Here is a 27,921-nt window from a genome sequence, read left to right as displayed (position 1 = left end):
AGTGTGCATTCCCCTCTTCACACAGCAGTGAGAACGTTTCAATTACATCTAGACCTCATGACATATTCCATCCATCATGGGTCTTCCTCAAGTCAGAGCTGGGCCATTTGTAATGACTGGGCCAATTTTAGTGATGATTACACTTTTATTGAGTAACTTATTTTTTTCCTTACAATTTTATGTCTTGTACCAAATCCATCTTCCTCAAAAAGAGCCCTTATTATCTTAATATTCTATGTTGCTTTGGCCCACTTCTCTTTAAATTGTATTTTCTTTCTGCCTCGTGACATTACACGCCATGTTCCTCCTTGTCTGTGTAGCAACCAATAAATTACATCATTAGCTGTGTTCATATGGACTATCAACTCACGGAATTTATTACATCTCAGAAATTATCGTAGGCAGTGACAATAATTACCACACAGCCCATTTATCCTCTGAGCAGTTTTCAGTAGTTGACAGTTTTTTCTAATTATTTTTAACTGCGAGGCTTTGTGGGAGTGATTTTGCCCAATGTATTTTAAATTTGTTAAATGCAGTTCTCAGTTCTCAGTATTCATAGCATGCGTTTAATTCATTTTAAGTTTAAATAGCCAGCTATTCTGATTGCAGTGGGAAAGTCCTATCAGCTTTACCAAATTTAAACACAATCCAGCAAATAGTACTTAATCACCTAAAAGAAGTCTGGACTCTCCGCTATGTTTTAGGGATGTAGCAATAAATAACATATCATTACTTTCTTTAAGGATGCTTCCATATTTTTTTTGAAGAAACATGTTTAGTTTGTCCATTGTAGAGTCAATAAATCCAACAGAAAATGTATCGTGGTACTGTATTTTAATACCATCTGCTAGGATTGAGATTATCCAGGGCACCGCATGGGCCTTGGAAAAAACAACACTTCACTTGTGGCTTATGGGATTAGATATTTGAGCAGGAGGAGAAGAGGTTTGGGGTTTACTAGTTGAAAGTAAAGACTGTGTAGTCAAAACATAAATTCTGGCTTTGCTGTTAGGTTGCTGTGTGGACTTCGGTAATTTAAAGAAGAAAAATCATAGTACTTCTTGGAGCTATCTGGAGAATTCAGTGAGTTAATATTTGTAATGTGTTTACACATAATGAAACATGTCATACATTCTCTGTAAGAGTGGAATCACCACCACCACCATTGTATTCCAGTGTATTAGCCCAGGCTATTGTTATAACAAGTTGATCTAAAAATACTACACAATTCAAGAAGCTTATTTCTTATTTACTCTACAGTAGTTGTCAGATGAACACATTGGTGCAGCAGCTTTTCTCGTGCATTTATCCAGGGACCCAGCAGATCTTCAGTTGTGGCCTTCAAGGTCCACCCCAGTTAGTGCTCATCACTCTCCCACCCACCCAGGAGGGGACGAGAGCGTGGCGTAGCGTGTGGGAGTCTGCATGGTCTCACCTGGAAGTGGTGCCTGTCACTCCACCACATTCCGTGGATCAGCACACACCTTGATGGCCCCACTGAGCTGCACCTGCAGCTGAGAAATAGTGTCTGGCTGAGCAGTCACTACTCAGGAGCAACTGCCCCCTATAGAAATATGAGCAGATGTTGTAAATAGCCAGCCATCTCCAGCACACAGAAAGGGTAGGATGAGAGCATAAAAACATGAACGAAGGGACAATGAGGTGAAAGAAGATATACCTCTGTGGACCATACATTTGGGTGCTGTGAGCTTTATTGTGAGACAAGAAGTAGGGAAAGATAAAGAGGAGACAAAAGGAAAAGACAGTGTGTGCATTTTGGGCCATGTTTAGTGTGTCTAATGTGTTGCAAAGAAATCCAATGGGAAATGTATCATAAGTGTCTAAACTCAGGAAAAGGTATAGATTGGGATGTAATTATTGGGTCACCAGCCCCGAGTGGGCAGATAAAACCATGACAGTAATTATGAAACCAAAGGAAGAGCAAAGGAAAATGAATCAGGGTCACAGTTTGCTCCTCCAGCACTTAAAGACCTGGACCAGACCAGGAGCCGAGAGGGGAGAAGGAAAGGAAAGAGACAAGAGACGACGGACCGGCAGGAGCATGATGCCAAGGAGCCAAAGGACTGGAGGGTTACAAAAAGGAAGGCGTTTTTAGCAAATCAGAGGCAGCAGGAAACCCCAGAATGGAAACAGTTGATATGTCTTTTTAAAATGGGGGTTAGGACATTGTCAGATGGTTAAGCAAGTGTTCTTTTCTGGAGGATTAGGAATTGAAAGGAGCTGAAGAGTCGATGAGGACTTCGGAAACGTTCAACCACTAAGCGCGTTTCTTCACACACGAAGCGGGTGCTCTTTGTCAGTGATAGCAGCTCGGAGTTTTGTTGTGGGTGTTGTTTTATTTTCTTATTATTTCCTCTACCTTCTTTCTTGGCCTCTAAACGTTTTTTTGTACAAACCTTTAAACCAATTACTGATATACACACAGACACACACACACATATAGCTTCCTTAAAATATATGAAAAATCATAAAAAATAAAGAAAACTAGATACTTAAACTATGTCCAGATCTAACAAATTAAAGATAAAAATCTGTGTTTCATGTCTGAAAAGAGAGGTTGATCTATTTTTTTTCCAGAAAAATATAGAAACAGTTTGTAAAGTCACCTTCATGTTTAAAAACACGAAACATTGATCTTTAGGATGTTTTCCACTTAGCAGGCACCTCGCCTCTGGTATCACAAGCAGAATTACATTCTTCCTATTTCCCCAAACTCTTCTGTGGGCTAAGACATGGTCCAGTGCCTGCAACAACAGCTCCTCTGGTCATTTGACACAGGCCGAGCTTTGCTGTCACTGAGATCAGTGAGGTGACAAGATGTGTTGCTTTCAGTCGTCTGATATGTGCAATGACCTTCTTAAACCTTGGCGATGTTTCTAACGCACGATCGATTTAAATGCTCAGGGTGAACAGAAAATACCAAACACAGTATTGTTATTTCATGAACATTTGAAAACACTTGTCCGCTATGAAGTGTTCAGCAGTGTTATCTGCAGACGTGCCCCTGTTGTTTTCTGAACAGGAGCACTCAAGTGAAGTGAGTGCATCTGTGCAAACAGATTTGAGGGGCATGATCTTTTCCAAAATACCTGTACCTGAGCCTATTTTACTCGTAGTATCCAAAATGTTTCTCTTCCGTCAAATAAATCTAAGTCTTCCATATTTTCAATAAGTTGTCAAACTTTCTTCGTAAGGAAGCTAAGATTGGAAGAAATAAAGGAAATCCATACAGGACAGCTTCCCCCCAGCTGAGTGGTCTGGCCTATTTTATCAATTGGCTGAAGGACTGAGATTATGGGCACTTTAAAGGCCATCAACTGAATAAGTGTATTAGATATTTATTAACAGAGCCCTGGCCAGTTTGGCTCAGCGGTTAAAGTGTCGGCCTACAGTCCAGAGAGACCCGGGTTCGGTTCCCGCTAAGGGTATGTACCTGGATTGCAGTTTGTCCCCGGCCCTGGTTGGGTTGTGTGGGAGGCAGCCACTCAATGTTTCTCTCTCTGTCTCTTCCTCTCTCTCCTTCCTACTCTATCTGAACAAAAATGGAAAAATGTCCTCGGGTGAGGATAAAAACAAAAACAAAACAACAAAGAAATATTTATTAACAGAAGAATCAACTAGAGCTACTGTTTCTCTGACAGCAAGCCATAAATATCTTCAATTATAGCACAAAATATACCATGTTAATAATAAGTTTTCATCAGTAGATTATAAATTAATTATTTAAAGGTAAGAACTATCACAATATCCACCATGGTATCTGATAATTGATTACTATATGTTTCAGGATGAATAATTAAAGATTCTAAACAGATGACATCACTAGATGTAAACATATAGTATTTTGTATGAAAGACTAATGGTCAGTGTTTTCATTTAGAGATTTATATTACATGGCTTAACTAAGGTTACAAGGCTTTATAAGAAGGGGCTTCAGGCCCTGGCCAGTGTGGCTCAGTTGGTTGAGCATTGTCCTGTGCACTGAAAGGTTACTGTTTGAATCCTGGTCAGGGCACTTACCTGGGTTGTGGGTTCTATCCCCGTGTATGGGAGGCAACCAATTGATGTCTCTCTCCCTCTCCCTCTCCCTCTCCCTCTCCCTCTCCCTCTCCCTCTCCCTCTCCCTCTCCCTCTCCCTCTCTCTCTCCCTCTCTCCCCTCTCTCTAAAATCAGCAAAACATATCCTCAAGTGAGGATTAAAAAAACCCAACAGAATGGGGGTTCAAATCATTACATTGGTCCATATATTTAGAAAGCCCATTAGCAATCTGTGGTTATGGCCCAGTATTACCAGCTTTGACTAGGGAAAACTTTTACTTAGAATAATAAAACTTCTGAGACATACTGATAATAAAAACTATGTGACAACAATTGATCAAGTTAATTGATTACTATATGTTTCTAGGATGAATAATTAAAGATTCTAAACAAATGGCATCACTAGATGTAAACATATAGTATTTTGTATGAAAGACTAATGGTCAGTGTTTTCATTTAGAGATTTATATTACATGGCTTATCTAAGGTTACAAGGCTTTATATGAAGGAGCTTCAGGCCCCTTTACATTACAAAGAACATCCATGTATTAACAAGTAAAAAGAATCCTGTTTATGGAAATGCCTCCTCTTCTGACCACCACAAATACCTCTTAATGTTCCTGTTTCTTCGCATGCACGCAGAGGCTCGTACGTGCTTCCTTCCATATGAACACAAGATAAAGAGAGTGGTATGTGCTAATTTCAGATTTTTTTTTAAAGCAAAGATCTAGTGGACAAGGTTCAAGTATCATAAGGTTTATATTAAGGAGCATTATTTGGAGAAATTTGTTTTGGAGGCTTTCTGGGTGATTTTTAAAATTCATAAGGTATTAACAGATTTTCAATATTAAATTTATATTGAAAGTTAGGCTACAGAAGAGTTAATGAAATTATATAATAGATAAGCTTTCCACTCATTAAAAATGTAAAAGTATTTTAAAGCATGTATTAATGCTCTAAACGGAAATGTAAAGAAGAAAAGTATCGACTGGTCTCATTACCGAAGGAGGGGACAGAAACACAGATCACAGGTGACAGCGCGCTTCCAAGTGGACTAAAGTGTGTGGGGACTGGATTTTTCTAATCCTGTCTGAGAAGAGGCAATCTGGACATGACCCTTTTCATAAGGCTTGGTCTTTTTAGGGAAGGTTCGAATAAATGTGGTTGTTTGTCCAGGGGCTTGTAAAAATTGAAAGAAAGCCCGGCCAGTGTGGCTAGTGGTTGAGCACTGACCCAGGCACCAAGATTTCACTGGTTTGATTCCCAGTCAGGACACATGCCCAGGTTGTGGGCCCGATTCTTAGTGGGGGGCATGCAGGAGGCGGCCAATCGATGTTCTCTCTCATCGATGTTTCTATCTTTCTCTTTCTCTCTAAAATCAATAAAGAAAAATATTTGGAAACCACAAATAACTCTCCCTACAAACTATCCCCCTCCCCTCCCTGTATCTGCCAGGGAGACACAAACCGATTCTCCACATTTAAACCTCTGAAACTTCAAGGACAATGCAGAAGCCAGTGTACATTTATGCTGTGGAACCACATGCTACTAGGATCATAATACAGACAAAGGAAAGCTTGAAACATGAATAGGCAGCACATTAAGTTAAAAAATTAAATTTAACTTCTAGAAGTGAATAAAATTATGATTGAAAATAAATATCAATGGAAAGGATAGAGAAACAGACTAGAGACACAACTGAAACATGAGTCATCAAATAAATGAGAGCTTGCTCACCAGAAAGCAACACAGTAAGGCAAAGAGGAAAAAAATTATATGAAATGGACATAAACACATATTGAGGATAAAATGAGTAAATCCAACGCTTTTCTAATGAAAATACCAGAAGTAGAGAACAAAGACTTGTGGAAAGAGACTGCTTGAAGACATAATATTGATGATTTTCCATAATTAAAAATGGCACGACTCTTCAAGTTATCATAGCATAGAAGAAATGACACCGCAGTAGCAAGGAGCAACCTGGTACCCAGATCTCAGTTTCTAATAGCATTCTCTCATGATAGAAACCAGGGCTCCTTGGAGAGATGGCTGATGACTGACTCCAGGACTAGGTCAGGAAATGTACAGATTGAGCCTGAGCAACTTACAACGCTATAAAATAAGAGTGTCCAGAAGAAACGCCACTATTGATGGAGTATGTCAAAGGGACACAAGAACCAACTTAAAGAGCTTCCCCTAGCCTAAGCTGGAGCAATTAGAGCAATAAAATAAAGTAGCATGAACCCTGTGTATAACGTAGAAGTGTGTAGTCAAGAACATCTTCACTGTAAAATCTGTTTCAAAGCAGAATGAAGCCAACTTTCAACTGGTGTCATGTTCAGGATGGTGACAGTTTGTTCCGATGCATATGAACTAGTCCTATATAGACCTTATGCTTTCATTGGATTAAATATTCATTTCTTATGGCTACATTATTTTTCAGGCCTTTTCTTTCTAGGATTCTTCAATCTATCATGCTTTAGTTTTAGGTGTTTAGGTCTCTGTTGACCTGTATTTTTTGGCTAAAATAAATAATTTAGTTTTTTTCATATGCCATATTCTGCCAACCAGGTTATCTCCAGCTTTCTAACATGATCACCACTGTTCTTGATATTCTTATATCATTGGCTATAGAATATGTGAGATTATCTTTTATTTCATATATTTGCCAACTTTATCAAATCTATAGAGTTGACTATTTTGACTGAATGAAGAAATTGAAACTGGCAAACACATATAAAACATTCTCAAATAGTCTATTTTTTTTTTCTACTTACCATGATGTTTTTGCTAACAACAGTCTGATTGATTATATTCTTGTCTTAAAGATCTACGCTTCTTGGAATTGTAGGTTTTCTAATATATCTTCTTAATATAAATCACATACCACAGAAATTCTAACAATTGCTTGGTTTACTGCAGGTCAAAGCACTGACTTGATTCCATGTCTTTGCTATTCTATATTGTTAGGGAAATAATCCTCATTTAGAGATTTCGTCTATTTTAGTCATCGTTTTAAAGAACTAAAGAAAACTATTATTTAGATTATGAGTGAAGACATTTCCTCTGTGGAGTACACATCCGGCTCCATGAGCTATGGCATTGAATCATGAAATAATCTCCAGCACATAGACTTGCATGCTAAATAATGTCTACACATTGCCCTGGGTAACTGTAAATTCTCACTAGTGGTACTTAAAATTATTTGGCAAAAAATCTAAAACAGTCAATAAATATGACCGTGAATTCTTCATCATCCTGATGCCCATAGTGGAAATATTTGCTGTTGTTTTAGATTTTTTTTTTTCTGTCTTCATATTTGGACTACTTGTTACTGGTAAATTATTTCTGCAGATTACTCAGGTTTTAGCTTTTGTGTGTGGGGATGACTCAAAGGCTATGGAAATGCACTTTTATCAAATCTAGGTAGCTTTACCATTTTTCTTTATGGAAATAGTGCCTAACCTTGAGTAACTTACCCCCACCTCGGGTACACCAGCTTGAACTTGTAGTCTATGTATCAAAGGAATTGCTGAGCTGTATTTAATTTGTTGAATTTGATAAAAGTATTTGACACCTTTAATGTATATCACTTTGAAGCTGTGAAGAATTATCATTAGACTTTCTATCAGTTCAAATGATATTCAAATATGTGACTTGCTTTGAAAATCCTGTCAATTCACTTTTCTTAGTTCTCTTTAGATGAAACCATTATAACTTCAATTATTATAACCAGCATATATTAAGCACAAACTATGTAGTAGATATGTTAGACCCAAGAGAATAAAGCAAAAACTCCTCCTGTTCCAGGGGCTTGGAGTCTGGAAGGACAGCTAGACATGTAAATCACCCTTATTTGAGGTGCAGAGTATTTGATATAAGAATAAAAGGGGTCTTCGGTGGCATGAAACAGGGAGTGTCCAACCCAGGACTTGTATGATAAAGAGAAAGACAAGGCAAGGGTAGAGAGAGAAGTTGTTCCCTTGAGTCTTGAAGTCAAGGAGACCACAGGAGCACACGGGGGAATGGCCAGTGCAGGTAAAGGAAGCAGCCTGTGAACACATGGGAAAATGAAGACCAAATGACACGCTCGTGAAACCTTCAGCTGCAGGAGCTTAGGGGAAGAGTTGCAGAAAAAATGGGAATGGAAAACACAGCTGGTACCAAAAATAAACAATTTGGAATGCCTTGATTAGAAGTTTGGGTTTATGCAATAACTAATGGTTAACCCTCGACTGATTAAAAGATATTTTGATAGTACAACCTATATAACCTGCTGAACAATGGAGGTAGGACTGAGAAAGAGGGGGTTGTCTAGACATCTACCTTGAACAGCTGTTGAAGACGCTAACTTATTTAATGGTGTGAAATCTATAAAGTGATTAAAAGAAGTATTCACATGGAATGGAAATACCACAAAATAATGCGTGTGTTTGTTATTTTCCCCCCAGCGGGAGAGATTTCTGAGATTTGCCCAGAAGCCACTGATTTTTTGTGCCACAACAAGAAGTGTGTTGCATCCCACCTTGTCTGTGACTATAAACCAGACTGCTCCGACGGGTCTGATGAAGCTCACTGTGGTAAGTATGTGTGTCTGTTCCAATGCTGCCAACTCAGCACAGACTTTCAATTTATTAGTAGAGAACCATATTGGCATTGATAACTGAGAAGAAATGTTCTTTTCATGCACTAGAGTAGATTTGGAATAGGCAAAACATTTTTTCAACTTCTCTGTGAAAACATCCAGATGGCAGTCCTCTCATTCTTTTTACCCACATAATAAAATCTGCAACGAATCTCTAGCAAATCATGTTACAAAAATTTCCCCTCATGTCATTGTATAGAATTGTCGTGAAAGGAGTCAGGATTAAAATTGTCAGACGCTGGCCCAGCTAGTGTGGCTCAGTGGTTGAGCATCGACCCTGCACCAAGAGGTCACGGGTTTGATTCTCAGTCAGGGCACCTGCCCAGGCTGTGGACCTGATCCCCAGAGGGGGGCATGCAGGAGGCGGCCAATCAATGTTCTCTCTCATCAGTGTTTCTATCTCTCTCTCCTTCTCCTTTGCTCTCTAAAATCAATAAAGAAAAAAATAAAATAAAAATTGTGAGACTCTGAACTAGCAGTCTACTTTTCTTCATTGATTTTCATTGCTGTTTCTATTCCTTTTCCTTAAAAATATATCAATTTTATAGATGAGGCTAAAAATTAGCCCTTGGAATAAATACTAGTTTAGTGACTGATGTTATCAATTACATTGCACTGGAAAAAGGGGTTTGGGCCACATATTTTTATTCAAGCTGTAATTCGAGTGACTTTTAAAAGTCATGTATAAAACAAGGTATGCATTTTTAAAAATATGAGCACATATCTAAAACCAAATATATTTTTTCATATATCTTACTGGCGAGCAGTCATACAGAACCTGGATACCATACAGGCTACCTGTTGCAGTTAGCATTTGCCGCATGACAAACTACCTCAAATTTAGTGACCTAAACAAATTTCCTTTTGCTTGTAATTTTTGGGTCAGTCATTCAAGAAGGATTCAGGTAGGCAGTTTGTCTCTGATCACATGGTTCAACCTGGTATGGCTGGCACTGGAGGATCATTTCAAGATGTCTTTGTCCTCTGCACATTTGGCACATTGATACTTTTTGGTTTCTCTGTCTGGCTCAACATGGAATCTCATCCTCCAGGGCAATCCACGTGGACTGGGCTTGATAACTTGTATGAGGTTCGCTTTTCCAAGTGAATGCTTCAGGAGCAAGTATTCCAAGAGCCTCGGGAAAATTAGCAAGAGTTATTATGAATTACCCACAGAAGTTCCAGAATGTCACTCCTAATGGCCATGCACATAAAAAGTGTAGCCTAGACTAAAACAGAGAATAGAAACAGACTCCACCTCTCAGTGGGAAAATGTCACTCATGCACAGGGAAGTTGTCCCATTCACAATGTTTACATTTTTATTTTTAGTCCAATGTCAGTTTTATTTCTCAGGGTCATATAGTGGTGATCCTTCTAAAGTGCTCATTTTCTCTTTGTAGAATTTATTATTTTTTTAATTGTGGTAAAATGTAGAAAACATAAATTTCGCATTTCTAACTGTACAGTTCAGAAACATCATGTACATTTGCATCATTGTGCCGCCAACACCACCATCTGTCTCCAGAACTTTTTTATCTTGAAAAAGTATTTCTCAATTGAACAATAACCCTCCAGTCTCCCCACACTCTGGCCCCCAGCAACCACCATTCTACTTTTTGTTTTTATGCGTTGAATAATTCTAGGTACCTCATCTAAGTGGAATCATACAGTATGTGGCTTTTTGTGAAAGGCTCATTTTACTTAGCATAATGTCCTCAACATTCATCACATATGTTAGCTTTAAATCAAAGTATAAAAGAAAGTGAAAATGATTGAAATTTTTAAAACTATGCTATGAATACTTCACTATTATATTCTTAATTTTTAAATAATTATGTTTTCTTTATAATATATTTTCAAATAAAGTTTCTAGTACATTGAATAATGTTATTTCTTTTTATAAATATATTTTTATTGATTTTTCAGAGAGAGAGAGGAAGTGAGAGAGAGAAACATCTATCAGCTGCCTCCTGCACGCCCCCTACTGGGGATTAAGCTCGAAATCCAGGCATGTACCCTGACAGGGAATTGAACCAGGAACCCTCAATCCATGGGACATGCTCAACCCACTGAGCCACACCGGCTGGACCTAATGTTATTTTTAACTTCTTTTAAGTGTACCAAAAGTACATTTTTAAAACTGAATTTAGAGAGAGGAAGGGGGAGAGAGAGAAAAAGAAAGAGACATCAATTGGTTGCCTCCCACACACTCCCTGACCAGGGATTAAACCTGCAACCTGGCTATGTGCCCTGTCCAGGAATTGAACCTGCCACCTTTTTTTTTATCCTCACCCAAGAACATTTTTTTCCATTTTTTGTTCAGATAGAGTGGGAGGGTGAGAGAGAAAGAGAGAGAGAGGGGAAGAGAGAGAGAGAAAGAGAGAGAGAGACATCGATGTGAAAGGGACACATTTAGTGGCTGCCACCTGCACGACCAATCAGTGCCGGGACAAACTACAACCGAGGTACGTGCCCTTAGTGGGAACCAAACCCGGGTCTCTCTGGACCACAGGCCGACGTTCTAACCGCTGAGCCAAACCGGCCAGGGCTGAGCCTGCCACCTTTTGCTGTATGGGACGTCACTCCAACCAACTGAGCCACAGCAGCCAGTACCAAAAATGCATTTTTCAATACTAACTAAGAAATTGATTTTAGTCGAGTTCTAAAACAATGCTCTAAAACACTTGTAAAATCACCATTTTCCTTACAAGACATAACAAATAGAGCATTTGATAATCACTAGTGTAACATTACAAACTAGGCCAATTTATAAAGGTTTTAAAGAAAAAATAATTGAAATATGATGGCATTGCCCTACATATCCAGTGGGGGAAGGAGAGCTGTCAAAGTTATTACAGACAGTAAAAGTGTCTTCCTCTCACATAAAGTGTACATGTATTGAAAATATTCATGAAAAATCATACTTTTTCATTTATTCCTATTCTGAGTATGGGCTAAGAATAACTTTCTAAATATGAGATATATAAAAAAGAACAAGACATTGTTTTAGGCTTCAAAAATTTACTTTGTGCTGTGAGGCAAAAAACTAGGAAGAAAAATGTATTAAATCATTAGTAAATAAAAGGTTTACTGGTTACTTTTAAGGTATAACAAGTTCTATCAAGAATAAAGTTTCAGCCCAGCGGGTGTGGCTCAGTGGATTGAGTGTTGACCCGTGCACCAAGAGGTCACCAGTTCGATTCCCAGTCAGGGCACATGCCCAGGTTGTGAGCCCGATCCCCAGTGGGGGGCATGCAGGAGGCGGCCAGTCAATGTTCTCTCTCATCAATGTTTCTATCTCTCTCTCCTTCTCCCTTCCTCTCTTTGTAAAATCAATAAAAAAAACAAAATTTTTGAAAGAATAAGGTTTCAGCCCTGGCCAGTTTGGCTCAGTGGTTAGAGCGTCAGCCCACAGACCAGTGAGTCATGGGTTCAATTCCGGTCAAGGGTACATACCTTGGTTGTGGTTTATCCCTGGCCCTGGTTGGGGTTGTGCAAGTGGCAGCCAGTCAATATGTCTCTCTCACATCAATTTTTTTTTCTCTCTCTGCCTCTCTCTCCCTCCTTCCCACTCTATCTGAAGATAAATAGAAAAATATCCTTGGGTGAGGATTAAAAATAAATAAATAAATAAGGTTCCACAACTTATTTGGAGAGTCCATATGAAGAATAGTGTGTGTGTGTGTGTGTGTGTGTACATCTGTATATGCAATAGAGAAATATGCTTACAAAATGTTGGAAAGCGTTATAGGAATTTAGGTTTTTCAAATGTGAATGCTGCCCATGTTCTTTTTGCTTTCCTCATTTTTCCTCTCAGACTGCCTTATGTGCTTTTTTCCCCACAGTTATTTGAGGTATTGGTGTGAAAACACACACTGGCAGTTTTGCTTTTCCAAAACTGAAGTCAATTACATACTTATCTCTGTTAGTGTTATCCACAACTTCGATGGACAACTGCAAGAAATAGTTGAATTTATTAATGTGAAAGTAATTTGTTGACAAATTAGTCACTTTTCTTACCATCCCTTGACAGACTGTTCATATCCAAAAAGAGCACTACACAACACAGAAATACACAGGTGACTTATTGGTTCTACAAATTGACTTCATTAATGTTTAATATTGATGGTCTTTTAGATATATTCTCTCATGTAAATCATCAGGGCTAATTCCTGAAGTCAGATCATCTATGTGCATAATAGAATAAATTACATTTCAAAATGGCCTTTGAAGAAATATAAGAAAGAATTGACCTTTGGGGTTATTAAACTAAAGTCTTCATTTTGATTTTGACCCTCATTTGTTGGGCAATTATTTAAATTTTCAAAGACCCACTTTCCTCATCTGTTTAGTAGATAAAATAACATCCATCCTATTGAGTGCTTTGAGAATTAAATGAAATAACAAAAATAGTATACTTATTCAGTCTACTAGAATTAATAATCTTAGCTTCTTCCATATCATCATTTTTACATTGTCTTGAAATTTGTCAGTCGTGTCTTATTTACATGCCTGTTATACCTGTCAGAAAATAAATGCAATTACTCCTCATGACTAAGTTTTTACTGTAGGTTATCAGAAAAGATAACAGTTTCTTTTGTATCTTTCTCTCCTGTTGCAAAAATGTATGGTTAATAAGTGATATCACCCATCTGGTGTGGCTCAGTGGAATGAGCCTCATCCCATGGACTGAGAGGTCCTGGTTCGATTCCCAGTCAGGGCACATGCCGGGTTGCTGGTTTGATCTCCGGAGGGGGGTGAGCAAGAGGCAGCAGATTGGTGTTTCTCTCTCACATTGATGTTTCTATCTCTCTTTCTTCCTCTCTCTCTGAAAAATCAATAAAAGCATAGTTAAAAATTAAGTGGGATTGATTCTTTAAAACAAATAACAACAGTTAAGTCAGAAAATGTTCTCTCTTCTTTCATGGAAGAAAATTATCACCTAAAATATGTGTGAAGTGCACCTTGTGTTCTCTGCTGAGGATGTCCAGTGGTTTGTGGTCACTTTCTTTCCTGCCTCTCACAGAGACAAACATCCTTCTTCGGTCATGTGCCTCTTCCCCACTCCACCCAGATTCCTAAAAATCCTTCTCAATGCAGCTCCCCAAGAAGCCATTTCACAATGGGGAGAAACTATTTAATATCCCTGTACTGTGCACTATAATATGGCAAAGTAAGCTCTCTCTTAAAAACATGTTAGTTGATCAATATTTACACTGACCATAGAACCGTATTATACCATTGAGAAAATACCAATTGTTTAAAAGAGTGTTAGTAATGCTTTGAATCCTTCAAGGGATCGTGATAAAGACCACAATTTAGAAAATGTATTTTCTAAAGCAATAGTCATTTTGAAAGTACAGATAATACATATTCCTCATCAAGAAATATAACAAAGTCTTTATATCATCCATCATGCAATAATTATGTATGGAAACACATATAAAATGTAGTTTTTTTCTTTATTAATTTCTTTTTTAATTTCTTTTTTATTTATTAATTTGTTTTTGTTACAGATGTTTCTTCTTTTTTCCCCATTCACACCCTCCTCCCCTTCCCCCCGCCCCGTCCTCAGCTTTGTTGTCTATGTTCATTGGTCATGCATACATGCAAGTAAGCTCTGTGGTTTATCTCTTCTCCCCCCAAACACCCCTCCTCTGAGGCTTGTCAGTCTGTATCCCACCTCTATGTCTCTTGGTTAATTTTGTTAAGCAGTTTGTTTAGATCATTATATTCCACAAATAAGTGAGATCACGTGATATTTGTTTTTCTCTGATTGGCTTGTTTCACTTAGGATAATACTCTCCAGGTCCCTCCATGCCATCTCAAAGGATAAGAGATCTTTCTTTCTTACAGCTGCATAGTACTCCATTGTGTACATGTACCACAGCTATTTTATCCATTCATCTACTGATGGACACTTGGGGTATTTCCAGATCTTAGCTATTGTAAATAGTGCTGCTATGAACATAGGGATACATATATATATATATATTTTTTTTAATCCTCATCCGAGGACATTTTTCCATTCTTTGTACAGACAGAGTGGGAGGGAGAGAGAGGAAGAGAGAGAGAGGGAAACATCGATGTGAAAGGGACACATCGAGTGGCTGCCACCCGCACGACCAACCATGGCCAGGGACAAACTGCAACCGAAGTACGTGCCCTTAGCGGGAACCGAACCCGGGTCTCTCCGGACCGCAGGCAGATGCCCTAACCGCTGAGCCAAACTGGCCAGGGCAAGGGATACATATATTTTTTATGATTGGTGTTTCAGGGTATATTCCTAGAAGTGGGATCACTGGGTCAAATGGCAGTTCAATTTTTAACTCTTTGAAGTAACACCATAGTGTTTTCCACAGTGACTGCACCAGTCTGCATTCCCACCAGCAGTGTACTAGAGTCCCTTTTTCTCCACACCCTCGGCAACACTTGTTGTTTGATGATTTGTTGATGGCGGCCATTCTGACAGGTGTGAGGTGATGCCTCATAGTTGTTTTAATTTGCATCTCTCTGATGACTAATGATGTTGAGCATATCTCTGTTGGCCATTTGTATGTCCTGTTTGAAGAGGTGTCTATTTAGGTCGTCTGCCCATTTTTTAATTGGGTTCTTTGTCTTCCTTCTGTTGAGTTGTATGAGCACTCTACATATTTTGGAAATTCACTTCTTTTCTGATGCTTCATTGGTGATTATGGTCTTCCATAGAGTGGGATCCCTTTCCATTTTGATGGTTGTTTCTTTTGCTGTGAAGAAGCTTTTAAGTTTGTTTTTAGAGAGAGAGGGAAGAGAGATAGGAACATTGATGAGAGAGAACATTGATTGGCCGCCTCCTGCATGCCCCCCACTGGGGATCAGGCCCACACCTGGGCATGTGCCCTGACCTGGAATCAAACCAGAGACCTCCTGGTACATGGGTCAATGCCCAACCACTGAGCCACAGCGGCATGTTTATAGTAACACAATGGTAGACAACAAGTAAGATGACAATATAGAATAAAGAAGTAATGAATTTCCAAATTAATGGTAACAACTACAATTGCTCTTAAGTGCCATAAAACACACACACACCCTGGGAACTGACACGGTCTGCAAAGGGACAGATAGTACATAAGTGGGCGTTCAAGGGAGAATGTGATTTGCTAGGTGGAATGGACAAGAGTGAGATAAAGATACTTGTAGCAGAAATTCCAACTTGAACCAGTTTAGATGGACAGTAGTCCCTGTCAGTTGTCTTTCTACTTTTGTTGCTGTTGTTGTTGTTCCTTAAAAACAGAGTTTCGGTTTTATTTGGGGAAGCATTGTGACCAGGACAAATACCATCATCTCCAAACTTCCTTGTAGCCACCAGAGGCCAGTGAGATATACATGGAAATCTGTGGAAGGTGTCTCTTGCAGAAGAAAAAGCACTTTCGTCTTTCTGTTTTCTTTGATACCTTGACTGTTTGTGAGGCCAGGAAGTACAGCAGCGTGGAAGGATGGGCCATGCACGCCTCACCCTGCACGACTGCACCGCAAGGCCCACCTGACAGCGACAGCTTCCTGACTTCGTGTTAATTGAGATGAATTCATTCCTGTCTGGTTCAGTTACTGTTATTTGAGTATTCAGTTTCTTGGAATCAAATGCATTTTTAACTAATGCAGACGAAAAGGAAAATGTATTACCTCAAACAGTAGACGTCTAAAAGCAAGCAAGCTCGAGATTTGGTTAATTACGTAACTTTTACCATCAAAAGTGCGAATCTGTATGGACCCCTTCCTTCTTTATGCTCTGCCATCTTTATAACTAATTTTCTTATCAAGTCAGGTCCTCCCCATATGATCTCTTCAGTTCTGATCATCTCAACTTTGCAAATGATATCCTGAGAAAGGACACCTAGATTTTCTTTCTTTTGATTTATTTTTAAGAAAAAGAAAAACTTTTCCTAGGTGCCTTTTCTCCAGTAAGTCTCATTGTAGAATCATACCCCAAGTCTATGCCTACACTAAATAAGAAAATCAAACATCATATCACAATTGCTTTGATAATGCACGAGTCCCCTCTGGAGCTGAGGCGTGGGCTGTTTGACCCATGAAACACATACTGAGTGAAAGAAGGTGTATACCTGGAGGAAATTGCAGTTCTGTCCTGAGCAAGAAAGGGAAGGAATGACTGACAAATGGGCACCCCGCTTCTAGAGAAAACATTTTAAAAAGTGAGAAGTAGTCATAAACATAAAAACTGAAAAAGTCTGTTGTTATTCAAGAGATAATTTTTCTGAAAACTTTGGTTGGCTGACAGTTTTAAACATGAAACAGATTCCAGCCTAAAAAATACTTTGTGGTACAGGAAAGGTTACCGTATTTAAGCCTAGAGCTTTTGGAGAGTATCTTCAGACATTGTGGAAAACGAATATTTTTAGCAGGGGAAATAATGTAAGAATTTCTTAAAGATGATTGATGTGGTTTGCATTTGTAAGGTTGATAGGTTGAAGGCTACATTAAAGAAAGAGACAATTAAATCAAGGTGTTGAACCAATGCAATTGGAACAGGGGCTATGGAACTATAAGAAAGGAAATGAATTAAATAAGTATTCAAAGGGAGAATCTACAGGTATTGGTGATAGATTGGATGGGTAAATGAAGAATATAAAATCCAAGATAACTCCAAAGTTTGAATCTTTTAGAAAGAGAGAGAAGGTTCATGCCACAAGAGTAATCAATAATCTCAAAAAGAAGAACCCACTTGGAGAGGTGAATGATGAATTTGTTTTAGGCTTGTTGGTTTTGAGGTAACAACTGCATATTCCAGGTGAAATGCCCAACAAACATTTGAAAATAAACAGCTGCATTTCATCATGCTGTGGATTTGCCAGCCAGCTGCATACAAGTGTGAAGGGCAATGGCACAGGATGAGTGAAGATATACAGAGCAAAAAATTTAAGCAAATAGATACATATTTTTTAAGTCAAGAGGGACACCCTGACTATGTCTGCAAGTTAGAGGAAAGGGATTAGTAGAGAATGTGATATTGAAGAATATGGAGAATTTGTGTAACTTTGAAATAAATGAGGCTGTGGAATGCTAAAAGCAGTGTTGATAAGGAGCAGAGATTATAAACTGAGGTTAGTGCTAGAAAGGAAAAGTAACATAATTTGAGAAAAAAAGAATGAAATAGAAGAGAATTGATTCTAATTGTATGGAAATCTTTAGAGGCAAAGATGAAGGTCATGTATTGAATAAATGGGAGCTCGAGGGATAAGACTGGACATAGAGAGTGGAAAGGGATGGAGCATCATTATCGCAGAGACTGTGTGTCAGGGAGTCGGTTACACAGAAATACATAGCGGACCCTGTATGTGACATTATTCTGGAGAACCCACAATGGCAAATTCTGCATGTTTGTAGTTGTGTTAATTAAACACCTGGAGAACTGGATTTCTCACTTTTGTCCATATTGTTTGCATAATATAAACCTTTCTATACCACAGATTTGCTATAGACAAAATAAAGAAAGATATACAGAGCCCATAAAGAAAACGCATAAAAATCAATGGACAATGAATGAAAGACATGTAAATAATTAAAAATGATTTTAGTTTGGAGGATAAGATGTGATCATGCCTGAGAAGTGAAATGCTGATACTTTACAAAAATACTCTCAGAGATCCAGAAAATTTTCTATAAAAATATGAAAACTGTGTCTTCTATATATTTGGTATCCGCTTTAAGAGCAAATTTTTCTTCTGATGAAGTTTCTATATGTTAATATTAGTTTTCTGTTAAGAAAAAGTTATAAGCAAGAAACCACCCGAAGAAGAAATATTAAAAAATAACACACACTTCATCTTTCTAAAAAGAAAAAAAGTCAATGACAATCTCAGTTGATTCATACCGATTCAATCACCCAATAATTCATTCTGTCTGTATAACAGCCAGGCGTTACAGTGAATGCTCAAATATAATAACTGCTGTGAAAAAAAAGAAAAAGAAAAATGAAAGCAGATATCAGGGCGTTATGATGGCACTTTTCACAGATGACTAGTTATTATCTCAACTAGTTACATCACAACACATTCAATTATTATCTAGTCATTTCTATTGTGAATAACTTAATGAGTTATCAGTCATCACTTACTGACTAGTTCTGAAATGTTGTACGTGGGAGATTGGTATGGCATGCCGACAGGGTTTGTGACCATACAGTTCACTGTCTCTCCCAAAGGCACCTTTTCTTTAATTAATGGTTTTGCTTCTCTAATGGTCTATGCTATTCAAACACCAAGGTACACAGAGCAACTGAATAAAATATCCGAACAACTGAAGCTGTTGATTTATTCGACTGGAATTATCCATATTATCATAATGTTATGTTTGTTGTTGATGTGCAGACAGTTTTATCTATCATCTGTAAATATTATTAGTCAATCCATATAACTTCTTAATGGAAAAAAGACAATATGCCTACACTGCTTCTAGACCCTGTGATAAAAAAGTCAGTGCACAACTGATATTATAAATGGGTGCAAACGCCCTAGTTCTATAAATGTATTTGTAAAGAATTAGGATATACAGGTACAAAATAAAATGATCACTGATGGGGTGTAATATCAAGTGCAATATGGATTTTCAGAACATTCCATTAAATGTTCCGTTTCCTTAGGCCAGTACACAGCCACAACAGGAAGCTGCAACTTTGAAACACCTTCAGGAAACTGGACCACAGCCTGCAGTCTTGCTCAAGACTCTGAAGATGACTTGGACTGGGCCATTGGCAACAGAATTCCTGCTGAAGCATGGAATGCAGACTCTGATCATACACCAGGTACATATATTAGAGATACACAGGCCAAGTAACCAGCTCCTGGAATCCTGCTTTATTGATTTGAGCAAATATTGGAGTTTGTCCCTTATGTCTGTAGTGGGGGAAGGGGGTGGGAATCAATAGGGCTTATGAAAAGAGAGTTAATCCTTTCTATTTAACCCCTAAATTACTGAATACACTCAGAACTGGTATTGGGACAACAAGGATATTCATGACTCATATTTTAAGAGACTCACATATCTTATTTCCTTTGCCTTAAATGTGTCCCTTAAATCCCTAATCAGGGCAGTGACAAGTAGGGGGCAATCAGAATAATGCATGCAATAGGCAAAGGTTTACAATGAGCAATAATATGAGTTCTCGCAATGCCACAGTGGCCAACAGCTGCCCACCATTTTTATTCCAGTCCCTCTGAATTGCTGGGACGGAGGTATAAAAGGTAAGTGGTGGTTGAGGAGTGAGCATCTCCAAAGTCTCGACAGGTTTTGCATTGTGATTTGAGATTAATGAAATCTTTAATGGTTTTACAGTTACTAAAGTCAAAGTAGGCTTGTAACCTTATTTACTTTGACCCTGAAGACTTGCCTACTCAGCACTTTTCTGTTCTTAGGAATTAACTTTTCCTAGGTAAATTTTCTTAGGAATAAAAATCAACGTAAGAAATTTGTGGTGGTAAATTTTATGTATCAACGTAGAGGGTGTTATTGGATGAGGTTAACATTTATTTTTTTAATTTATCTTTATTGTTGAAAGTATTGCAGATTCCTCCTTTTCTTCCCCATTGACCCCCACCTCTCCACTCCTGCCTCCTACCTCCTTCACCACACTACTGTCTGTGTCCATTGGTTATGCGTGTATGCATAAAAGTTCCTTGGTTTATCTCTTCTCATCTCCCTCCCCCTTCCTTCAGGTTCCTCAGTCTGTTCCTGCTTCCATGTCTCTGGATCCTTTTTTGTTTTAATTCTCACCCAAGAATCTGTTTTTATTGATTTTTAAAGAGAAAGGAAGGGAAAGAGAGAGAAACATCCATCAGTTGCCTTCAGTACACACCTTGACCAAGAATTGAACCCACAACCTAGGTATGTGCTTTAACCAGAAATTGAACCTGCAAACTTTTGGTGTATGAGATGACACTCCAACCAACTGAGCCACCTGGCCAAGGCAACATTTATTATTATTATTATTCAATATTATTTCTTATTAGTTTCAGGTGTACGACATAGTGGTTAGACAATCATATATTCTACAAAGTGTTCCCCTTGATATTTCCAGCACCCAGTTGGCACCATACATAATCATTACAAAATTATCGACTATATTTTCTATGCTGTACTTTATATCCCTATGATTATTGTGTAACTACTAATCTATATTTCTCAATCCCTTCACCTTTTTCACCCAGTCTCCGAACTCTCCTTTCATCTGGCAAACATCATCTGTTCTTTGTATCTATGATTCTGTTTCTGTTTTGTTTGTTTATTTATATTGTTCTTTAGATTCCACATATAAGTGGGATCATATGGTATTTGTTTTCCTCTCACTGACTTATTTTACTTAGCATAATACCCTCTAGGTCCATTTATGCTGTTGCAAATGGTAAGATTTTGTTCTGTCTTATGGTCAAGTAATATTCCATTGTATATATGTACCACAGCTATTTTATTCACTCATCTATTGATGGCACTTAGGTTGCTTTCATAGCTTGGCTATTGTAAATAACAATGCATAGGGGTTTATATATTTTTTAGAAATAGTGTTTTGGTTTCTTTTGATACATACTAAAAAGTAGAATTGCTGGGTGATAAAGCAGTTCCAGTTTTAATTTTTTTGAGGACCCTCCATACTGTTTTCCATAGTGGCAGCACCAACATACATTTCCCCCAATAGTGCATGAGGGTTCTCTTTTCTTCACATCCTCACCATCGCTTGTTTGTTGATTTGTTGATGGTAGCCATTCTGACAGGTGTGAAGTGATATCTTATTTTGATTTTAATTTGCATTTCTCTGATGATTAGTGATGTTGAGCATTTTTTCATATTGACCATCTGTATGTCATGAGGTTAACGTTTTAATCAATAAACTTCAAGCAGATTGCCCTTTATAATGTGGGTGGGCCTCCACCAATCAACTGAAGGCCTAAATGGAACAAAACATGTGGCTGCCCAAGCAAAAGGCAGTTTCCCCAAAAGATTGCCTTTGAACTTTATCTGCATCATTGGCTCTCCTGGGTGTCCAACCTGTGGGCCCATACTGTACAGTTAGGACTTGCCAGCATCCATAATCATATGAGACAATCTTTTGTAATAAATATATTTCTATACATTCTATTAGTTCTGCTTTTCTAGAGAAACCTAACAAATAAAATATAACTCAAAAGGATGGAAGCATAAGCACAATGAAAAATAACAACATTATATGGAATTAAAATAACTTTACATAGGAAAAATATATAAAGTTGGCCTAGCCATTTTATAACTAGTAAGAAGAGAACAATAGTTTTTATTTTTATATTTCAGGAAGATTGAAAATAATGTGCTGTTCAGTTACAACATGTGTGCTCATTCTTATTTTAAAGTTGTACCTAATTCATGTTCAAATTGAATATTGGGATTTCTTTTGACCTGTGAAGTTGTATTTTCTCTTCCTTTTACCAAGTGTTTTCTTTTTCTTATAAAAGAATGAAGTTAGTATACCCCAGGTTATATGTTAAAAGAACAGAAAGTACAATCAAGATGCTGATGTCAGCAATTAGGATGATTTAATATACAACAAAGTTTAATTCCATGAAAAAAAAAATGCATTATTTAATAAGGTGCTGGTATATTTGGTTATTTACCTGGAAAGAAATAAAATTAAACCCATTTTTTATGTATGTTTCATATACAGAAATATAGTCCAGATTGATTAAAGACTTAAATGTAACAAATAAAAGCAATACAATTCTTGCAAGAAAACAGAGGTTAAACAATACGCAACTTAGAGGCAGGATCTAACTCCCAAAAGTTTAGAAGCTACAAAAGAAAAGCTGTACTTATTTTATTATGTGAAGTAACTGTGGTCTAAAAATCACATAAACAAAATCAATAGGCACATAATAGATTAGAAATGTTCTCCTTACTGATTACAATTAAGATTATACGTATACATATACACATATGTATATATAACTTTTACAAACTTATTAGAAATGACAATTTTAGCAACCAGAAATGATTTTGCAGAAGCATTCAAAGATGATCAGATTCATATAATCTACAAGTATATTAAATGATGCTCAAGTTCACAAGTCATCAGAAATATGCAAATTAAATAGTAAAGAAATGGGAAAAGATTTTAAAATGCCACCTATAGGTGACTGGGAGAAGGAGTAGGGGGAGCAGAAAAAACATGCACCATCACGGTTACAGGGAATTTTCCATTTGGAAAGCATTCTGGCCATATAGAAATAAAAAGACCAATACAGAAGCACATGTGTATAGGGATATTTACTTCAACATTATTTGTAGTTGAATAAAATGGGAAATAAAATGAATGTCCATTATTCATACAATCATTTATTACTTCCTTTTTTGCTTTATTGGTTTACTGAATGCCAAACACTGTTATAGATCCTGGGACTACATTAGTGAATAAAACAGATAAAAATTGGTGCTGAAGTGGAGTTCACATTCTACAAGGAGAAACAAGATAATGAGCAAACATAATAAGTAAATAGATTATACGGACTGTTAGAAGTTGAAGAGAAAGAAATAATGGAGTAAGAAGGACTGGGAAGGCCAGAGGATGGGTGTGTGCATTGCAGTTGGTGGGGAAGGGGGTTGAGGTAAGGAGGGATGGCAGTTTAAATAGGTTGATTAAAGTAGGCTGCATTGAGAAAATGCCATTTGAAAAAAGACTTGAAAGAGGTGAGGAAGTGAGCCATGTGGATAAAAAAAAGAAGTAGAAGCTATGAATAAAAATCAAGTGGAAATAAAGAATGATATAGCTGATATAAATAATACTTTAGAAGGCCCTGGCCAGTTTGGTTCAGCAGCTAGAGCTTCGGTCCATGGATCAGAGAGTCCTGGGTTCGGTTCCGCTAAGAGCACGTACCTCGGTTGCAGTTTGTCCCTGGCCCCGGTTGCGGTCGTATGGGTGGCAACCATTCGATGTGTGTCTCTCACATCGATGTTTCTCTCTCTCACTTCCTCCTTCTCTCCCTCCTACTCTATCTAAAGATAAATGCAAGAAGAAAAAAAAAGTGTCCTCAGGTGAGGCTAAAAAAAATAATAATACCTGACCTTGGAAGGACTCAATAGTAGATTAGAAGAAGCTGAAGACTGAATCAGTGAGTTAGAAGACAAGGTAGAAAAAAAAATAACACCCAAATAGAGCAGCAAATGGAAAAAAAAAATTAAAAAACAGGAGGCAAGTTTAAGGGAGCTTTGAGACAACACAAACATGACAACATTCATACCATAAGGGTACCATAAGGAGAAGAAGTAGAAAAAGAAATAGAGAATATATTTGAAAAAATAATGACAGAAAACTTTCCTAATCTGGTGAAGGAAAAACTCACACAAGTCCAGATAGTCCCAAGCAAGATGAACTCAATAAGACCCACAGCTAGACACATCATAACCGAAATGGCAAACATTAAAAACCAATAAAGAATCTTTTTATTTTATTTTATTTTTTTAATCCTCACCCAAGGACATTTTTGCATTCATCTTCAGATAGAGCAGGAGGAAGAGAGGGAGGAAGAGAGAGAGAGAAACATCAATATGAGAGGGACACACTGAGTGGCCGCCAACCACATGACCCCAACCAGGGCCAGGGACAAACTGCAGCCAAAATATGTGCCCTTAGCAGGAACCGAACCCAGGACTCTCTGGTCCATGGGCTGATGCTCTAACTGCTAAGCCAAACTGTCCAGGGCACCAATTAAAAAATCTTAAAATCAGCAAAAGAGAGACAGAATGTTACCTACAAGGGAGCTCCCATTAGACAATCAGCTGATTTCTCATTAGAAACACTGCAGGCCAAAAGACAGTGGCATAAAGTATACAAAGTAATGAAAAGCAAAGGTATAAATCCAAGACTACTCTATCCAGCAAGGTTATCATTAAAAATTGAAGGTGAGATAAAGAGCTTCACAGGCAAAAAAAAAAAGACTCAAGGAATGTTCTACCACCAAACCAGCACTGCAAGAAATGCTAAAGAGACTGTTGTAACAAGAAGAAGAAACACAGGCATAAAATAAAAATGGCAGCAAATAAGGACCTATCAATAATAAGCTTACGTGTAAATGGCTTAAATGCTCCAATCAAAAGATATAGGGTAGCTGATAAGATAAGAAAACATGACCCTTATATATGCTGTCTACAAGAGACCCACCTCACAAAGAATGACTCACACTGGATGAAAATGAAGGGATGAAAAAAATTTTCCAGGAAAATGGAAATGAATAAAAAGCTGGTATAGCAATACTCATATCTGACAAGATAGACTTCAAAATGAGGGCCATAATAAGAGACAAAGAAGGTCACTATATAATATTAAAAGGATCAATCGATAAGAGGATATAACTCTAGTAAACATATATGCATCAAATATATTTTAAAACTTCTGGAGGACTTCAGTGGAGAAAATGACAGCAATACAATCATAATAGGGAACTTCAACACCCTACTGACACCACTTGATGGGTCTTCTAGACAAAAAATTAACAAAGAAACTGAGATCCTAAATGATGCACTAGATCACCTGGATTTGATTGATATTTACAGAACATTTCACCCCAAAGCCGCAGAATATACATTCTTCTCAAGTGCACATGGAATATTCTCAAAAACAGACCACATGTTAGGACACAAACTAAGTCTCTACAAGTTCAAGAAGATTAAAATCATAAAAGCATCTTCTCAGACCCCAATGGCAGAAAACTAGAAATAATTTACAGTAAAAACATTCAAAAACATTCAAATACATGGAAGCTAAATATCATGTTATTAAACAATGAATGGGTCACTAAGGAGATAAAGAAAGAAATAAAAAACCTCCTGGAAATCAATAAAAATAAATACAACAACACAAAATCTATGGGACACAGTAAACTCAGTCCTGAGAGGGAAGTTCAGAACATTACATGCCTACCTCAAGAAACAAGAGCCCTGGCCAGTTTGGCTCAGTGGTTGGAGCGTTGGCCTGCAGTCCAGAGAGACCCGGGTTCGGTTCCTGCTAAGGGCATGTACCTTGGTTGTAGTTTGTCCCCGGCCCTGGTTGGTCATGTGGGTGGCAGCCACTCGATGTGTCCCTTTCACATCAATGTTTCTCTCTCTCTCTCTCCCACTCTATCTGAACAAAAAATAGAAAAATGTCCTCGGGTGAAGATAAAAAAAGAAACAAGAAACATTTCTAATAGACTATCTAACCCTACAACTTAAAGAACAAGAAAGTAAACACACACACACACACACACACACACACAAACACAGTAGAAGAAAATAAATAATAAAGGTCAAAGTGGAAATAAATGACAGAAACTAAAAAACAATTGAAAAGATCAATGAAACCTAAGCTGGTTCTTTGAAAAGATAAATAAGATTGATGAAACTTTAGCCAGGCTCACCAAGAAACTGAGAGAGAACTCAAATAAACAAAATTAGAAATAAAAGAGAAGTAACAACTGACACCACAACAATACAAAGTATTGTTAGAAAATGCTATGAACAATTATATGCTAATAAATTGGACAACCTAGGTGAAATGGAACAATTCCTAGAATCACAGTCCTCCAAAACTGAATCAGGAAGAGTCAGAAAACTTTAACAGACCAATAATGACTAAGAAAATTGAAATTATAATTAATAAACTCCCAGCCAACAAAAGCTTGGGTCCGGATGGCTTTACAGGGGAGTTTTACCAAATATTCAAAAAAGAACTAACACCCATTCTCCTCAAACTTCCAAAAAATTTAAGAAGAAGATTTCCAAGCTGTTTTCATGAGGCCAGAATAATCCTAATTCTAAAACCAGATAAAGACACTACAAAGAAAGAAAACTACAGACCAATATCATCAAGGATATAAAATCCTCAACAAAATAAATATTAGCAAATCGGATCCAGCAATATATTAAAAAAAATATTTACCATGACCAATGGGATTCATCCTAAGAATGCAAGGCTGGTACAATTTTTGCAAATCAATAAATGTAATACACCACATAAACAAAATGAAAGGTAAAAATCATATCACATCAATAGATGCTGAAAAAGCATTTGACAGAATTCACCACCCATTTCTGACAAAAATGCTCAACAAAGTGGGAATAGAGGGATCATATCTCAACATAATAAAGGCCATCTATGAACAACCTATAACCTACATCATACTCAATGGGCAAAAATTAAAGCATTTCCCTTATGAACAGGAACAAGACAGGGATGCTCACTTTCGCCATTCTTATTCAACATAGTACTGGAAATTGTAGCCACAGCAATTAGACAAGAAGAAAAAAATGAAAGGCATCCAAATTGGAAAGGAGGAAGTGAAAAAGTTCTTATTCACAGATGACATAGTAGTGTTCATAGAAAACGTTAAAGACTCCATCAAAAATCTAGGTTTAATAAATGAATTTGGCAAAGTATCAAGATACAAAATTAACACCCAGAAATTGATGGCATTCTTATACACCAATGATGAACACTCAGAAAGGAAAACTAAAAGAAAAATCCTATTTACCATTGCAACAACAACAAAATAAAATACCTAGGAATAAACTTAGCCAAGGAGGTAAAAAATATGTTTGCAGAAAACTACAGAACATTGAAAAAAGAAATAGAAGATATAAAAAAGTAAAAACATATATCATGTTCAGGGATTGAAAGAATCAACATCATTAAATGTCTATACTACCCAAAGCAATCTACAGATTCAATGCAATTTATATTAAAGTACCAATGGTATAGTTCACAGATCTATAACAAATACTCCAAAAGTTTATGTGGAAACAAAAAAAAGGCTTTGAATAGCTCAATATTCTTGAAAAAGAATAACAAAGTGGGAGGGATCACAATAACAGATATTATATTATACTACAAAGCCACTGAAATCAAAACGGCCTGGTACTGCCACAGGAACAGGGATATCAATCAATGAAACAACAGAGAACCCAGAAATAGACCCAAGAGAGTTTGCACAATTAATATTCAACAAAAGACACAACAGAATACAATGGATAAAAGACAGTCTCTTCAATATATGTTATTGAGAAAATTGGACAGGACATGCAAAAAAATTAAATTAGACCACTAACTACACCATACACAAGTATAAACTTAAAATGGATAAAAGACTTAAATGTAACTTGTGAAACCTTAAAAATTCTAGGGAAAAATATAGGCAAAAAAATCTCAGACATCATAGGT

General features: G+C 37.3%; 1 protein-coding gene across 1 annotated transcript in view; it reads left to right on the top strand.

Annotated features, from left to right (window-relative positions):
• The window catches only part of MALRD1 (MAM and LDL receptor class A domain containing 1), a 594,562-nt gene that overhangs the window by 363,962 nt on the left and 202,679 nt on the right, over nt 1-27,921 (top strand). The window contains 2 exon segments of the mRNA XM_036270540.1: nt 8,514-8,642; nt 19,351-19,512. Of these exon segments, the coding sequence (XP_036126433.1) occupies nt 8,514-8,642; nt 19,351-19,512 (291 nt within the window).

Source organism: Molossus molossus, unplaced genomic scaffold (genome assembly GCF_014108415.1).
Source record: "Molossus molossus isolate mMolMol1 unplaced genomic scaffold, mMolMol1.p scaffold_m16_p_1, whole genome shotgun sequence".
In the NCBI taxonomy this organism is placed as follows: Eukaryota; Metazoa; Chordata; class Mammalia; order Chiroptera; family Molossidae; genus Molossus; species Molossus molossus.
This window is presented reverse-complemented; position numbering and strand designations above follow the sequence as displayed.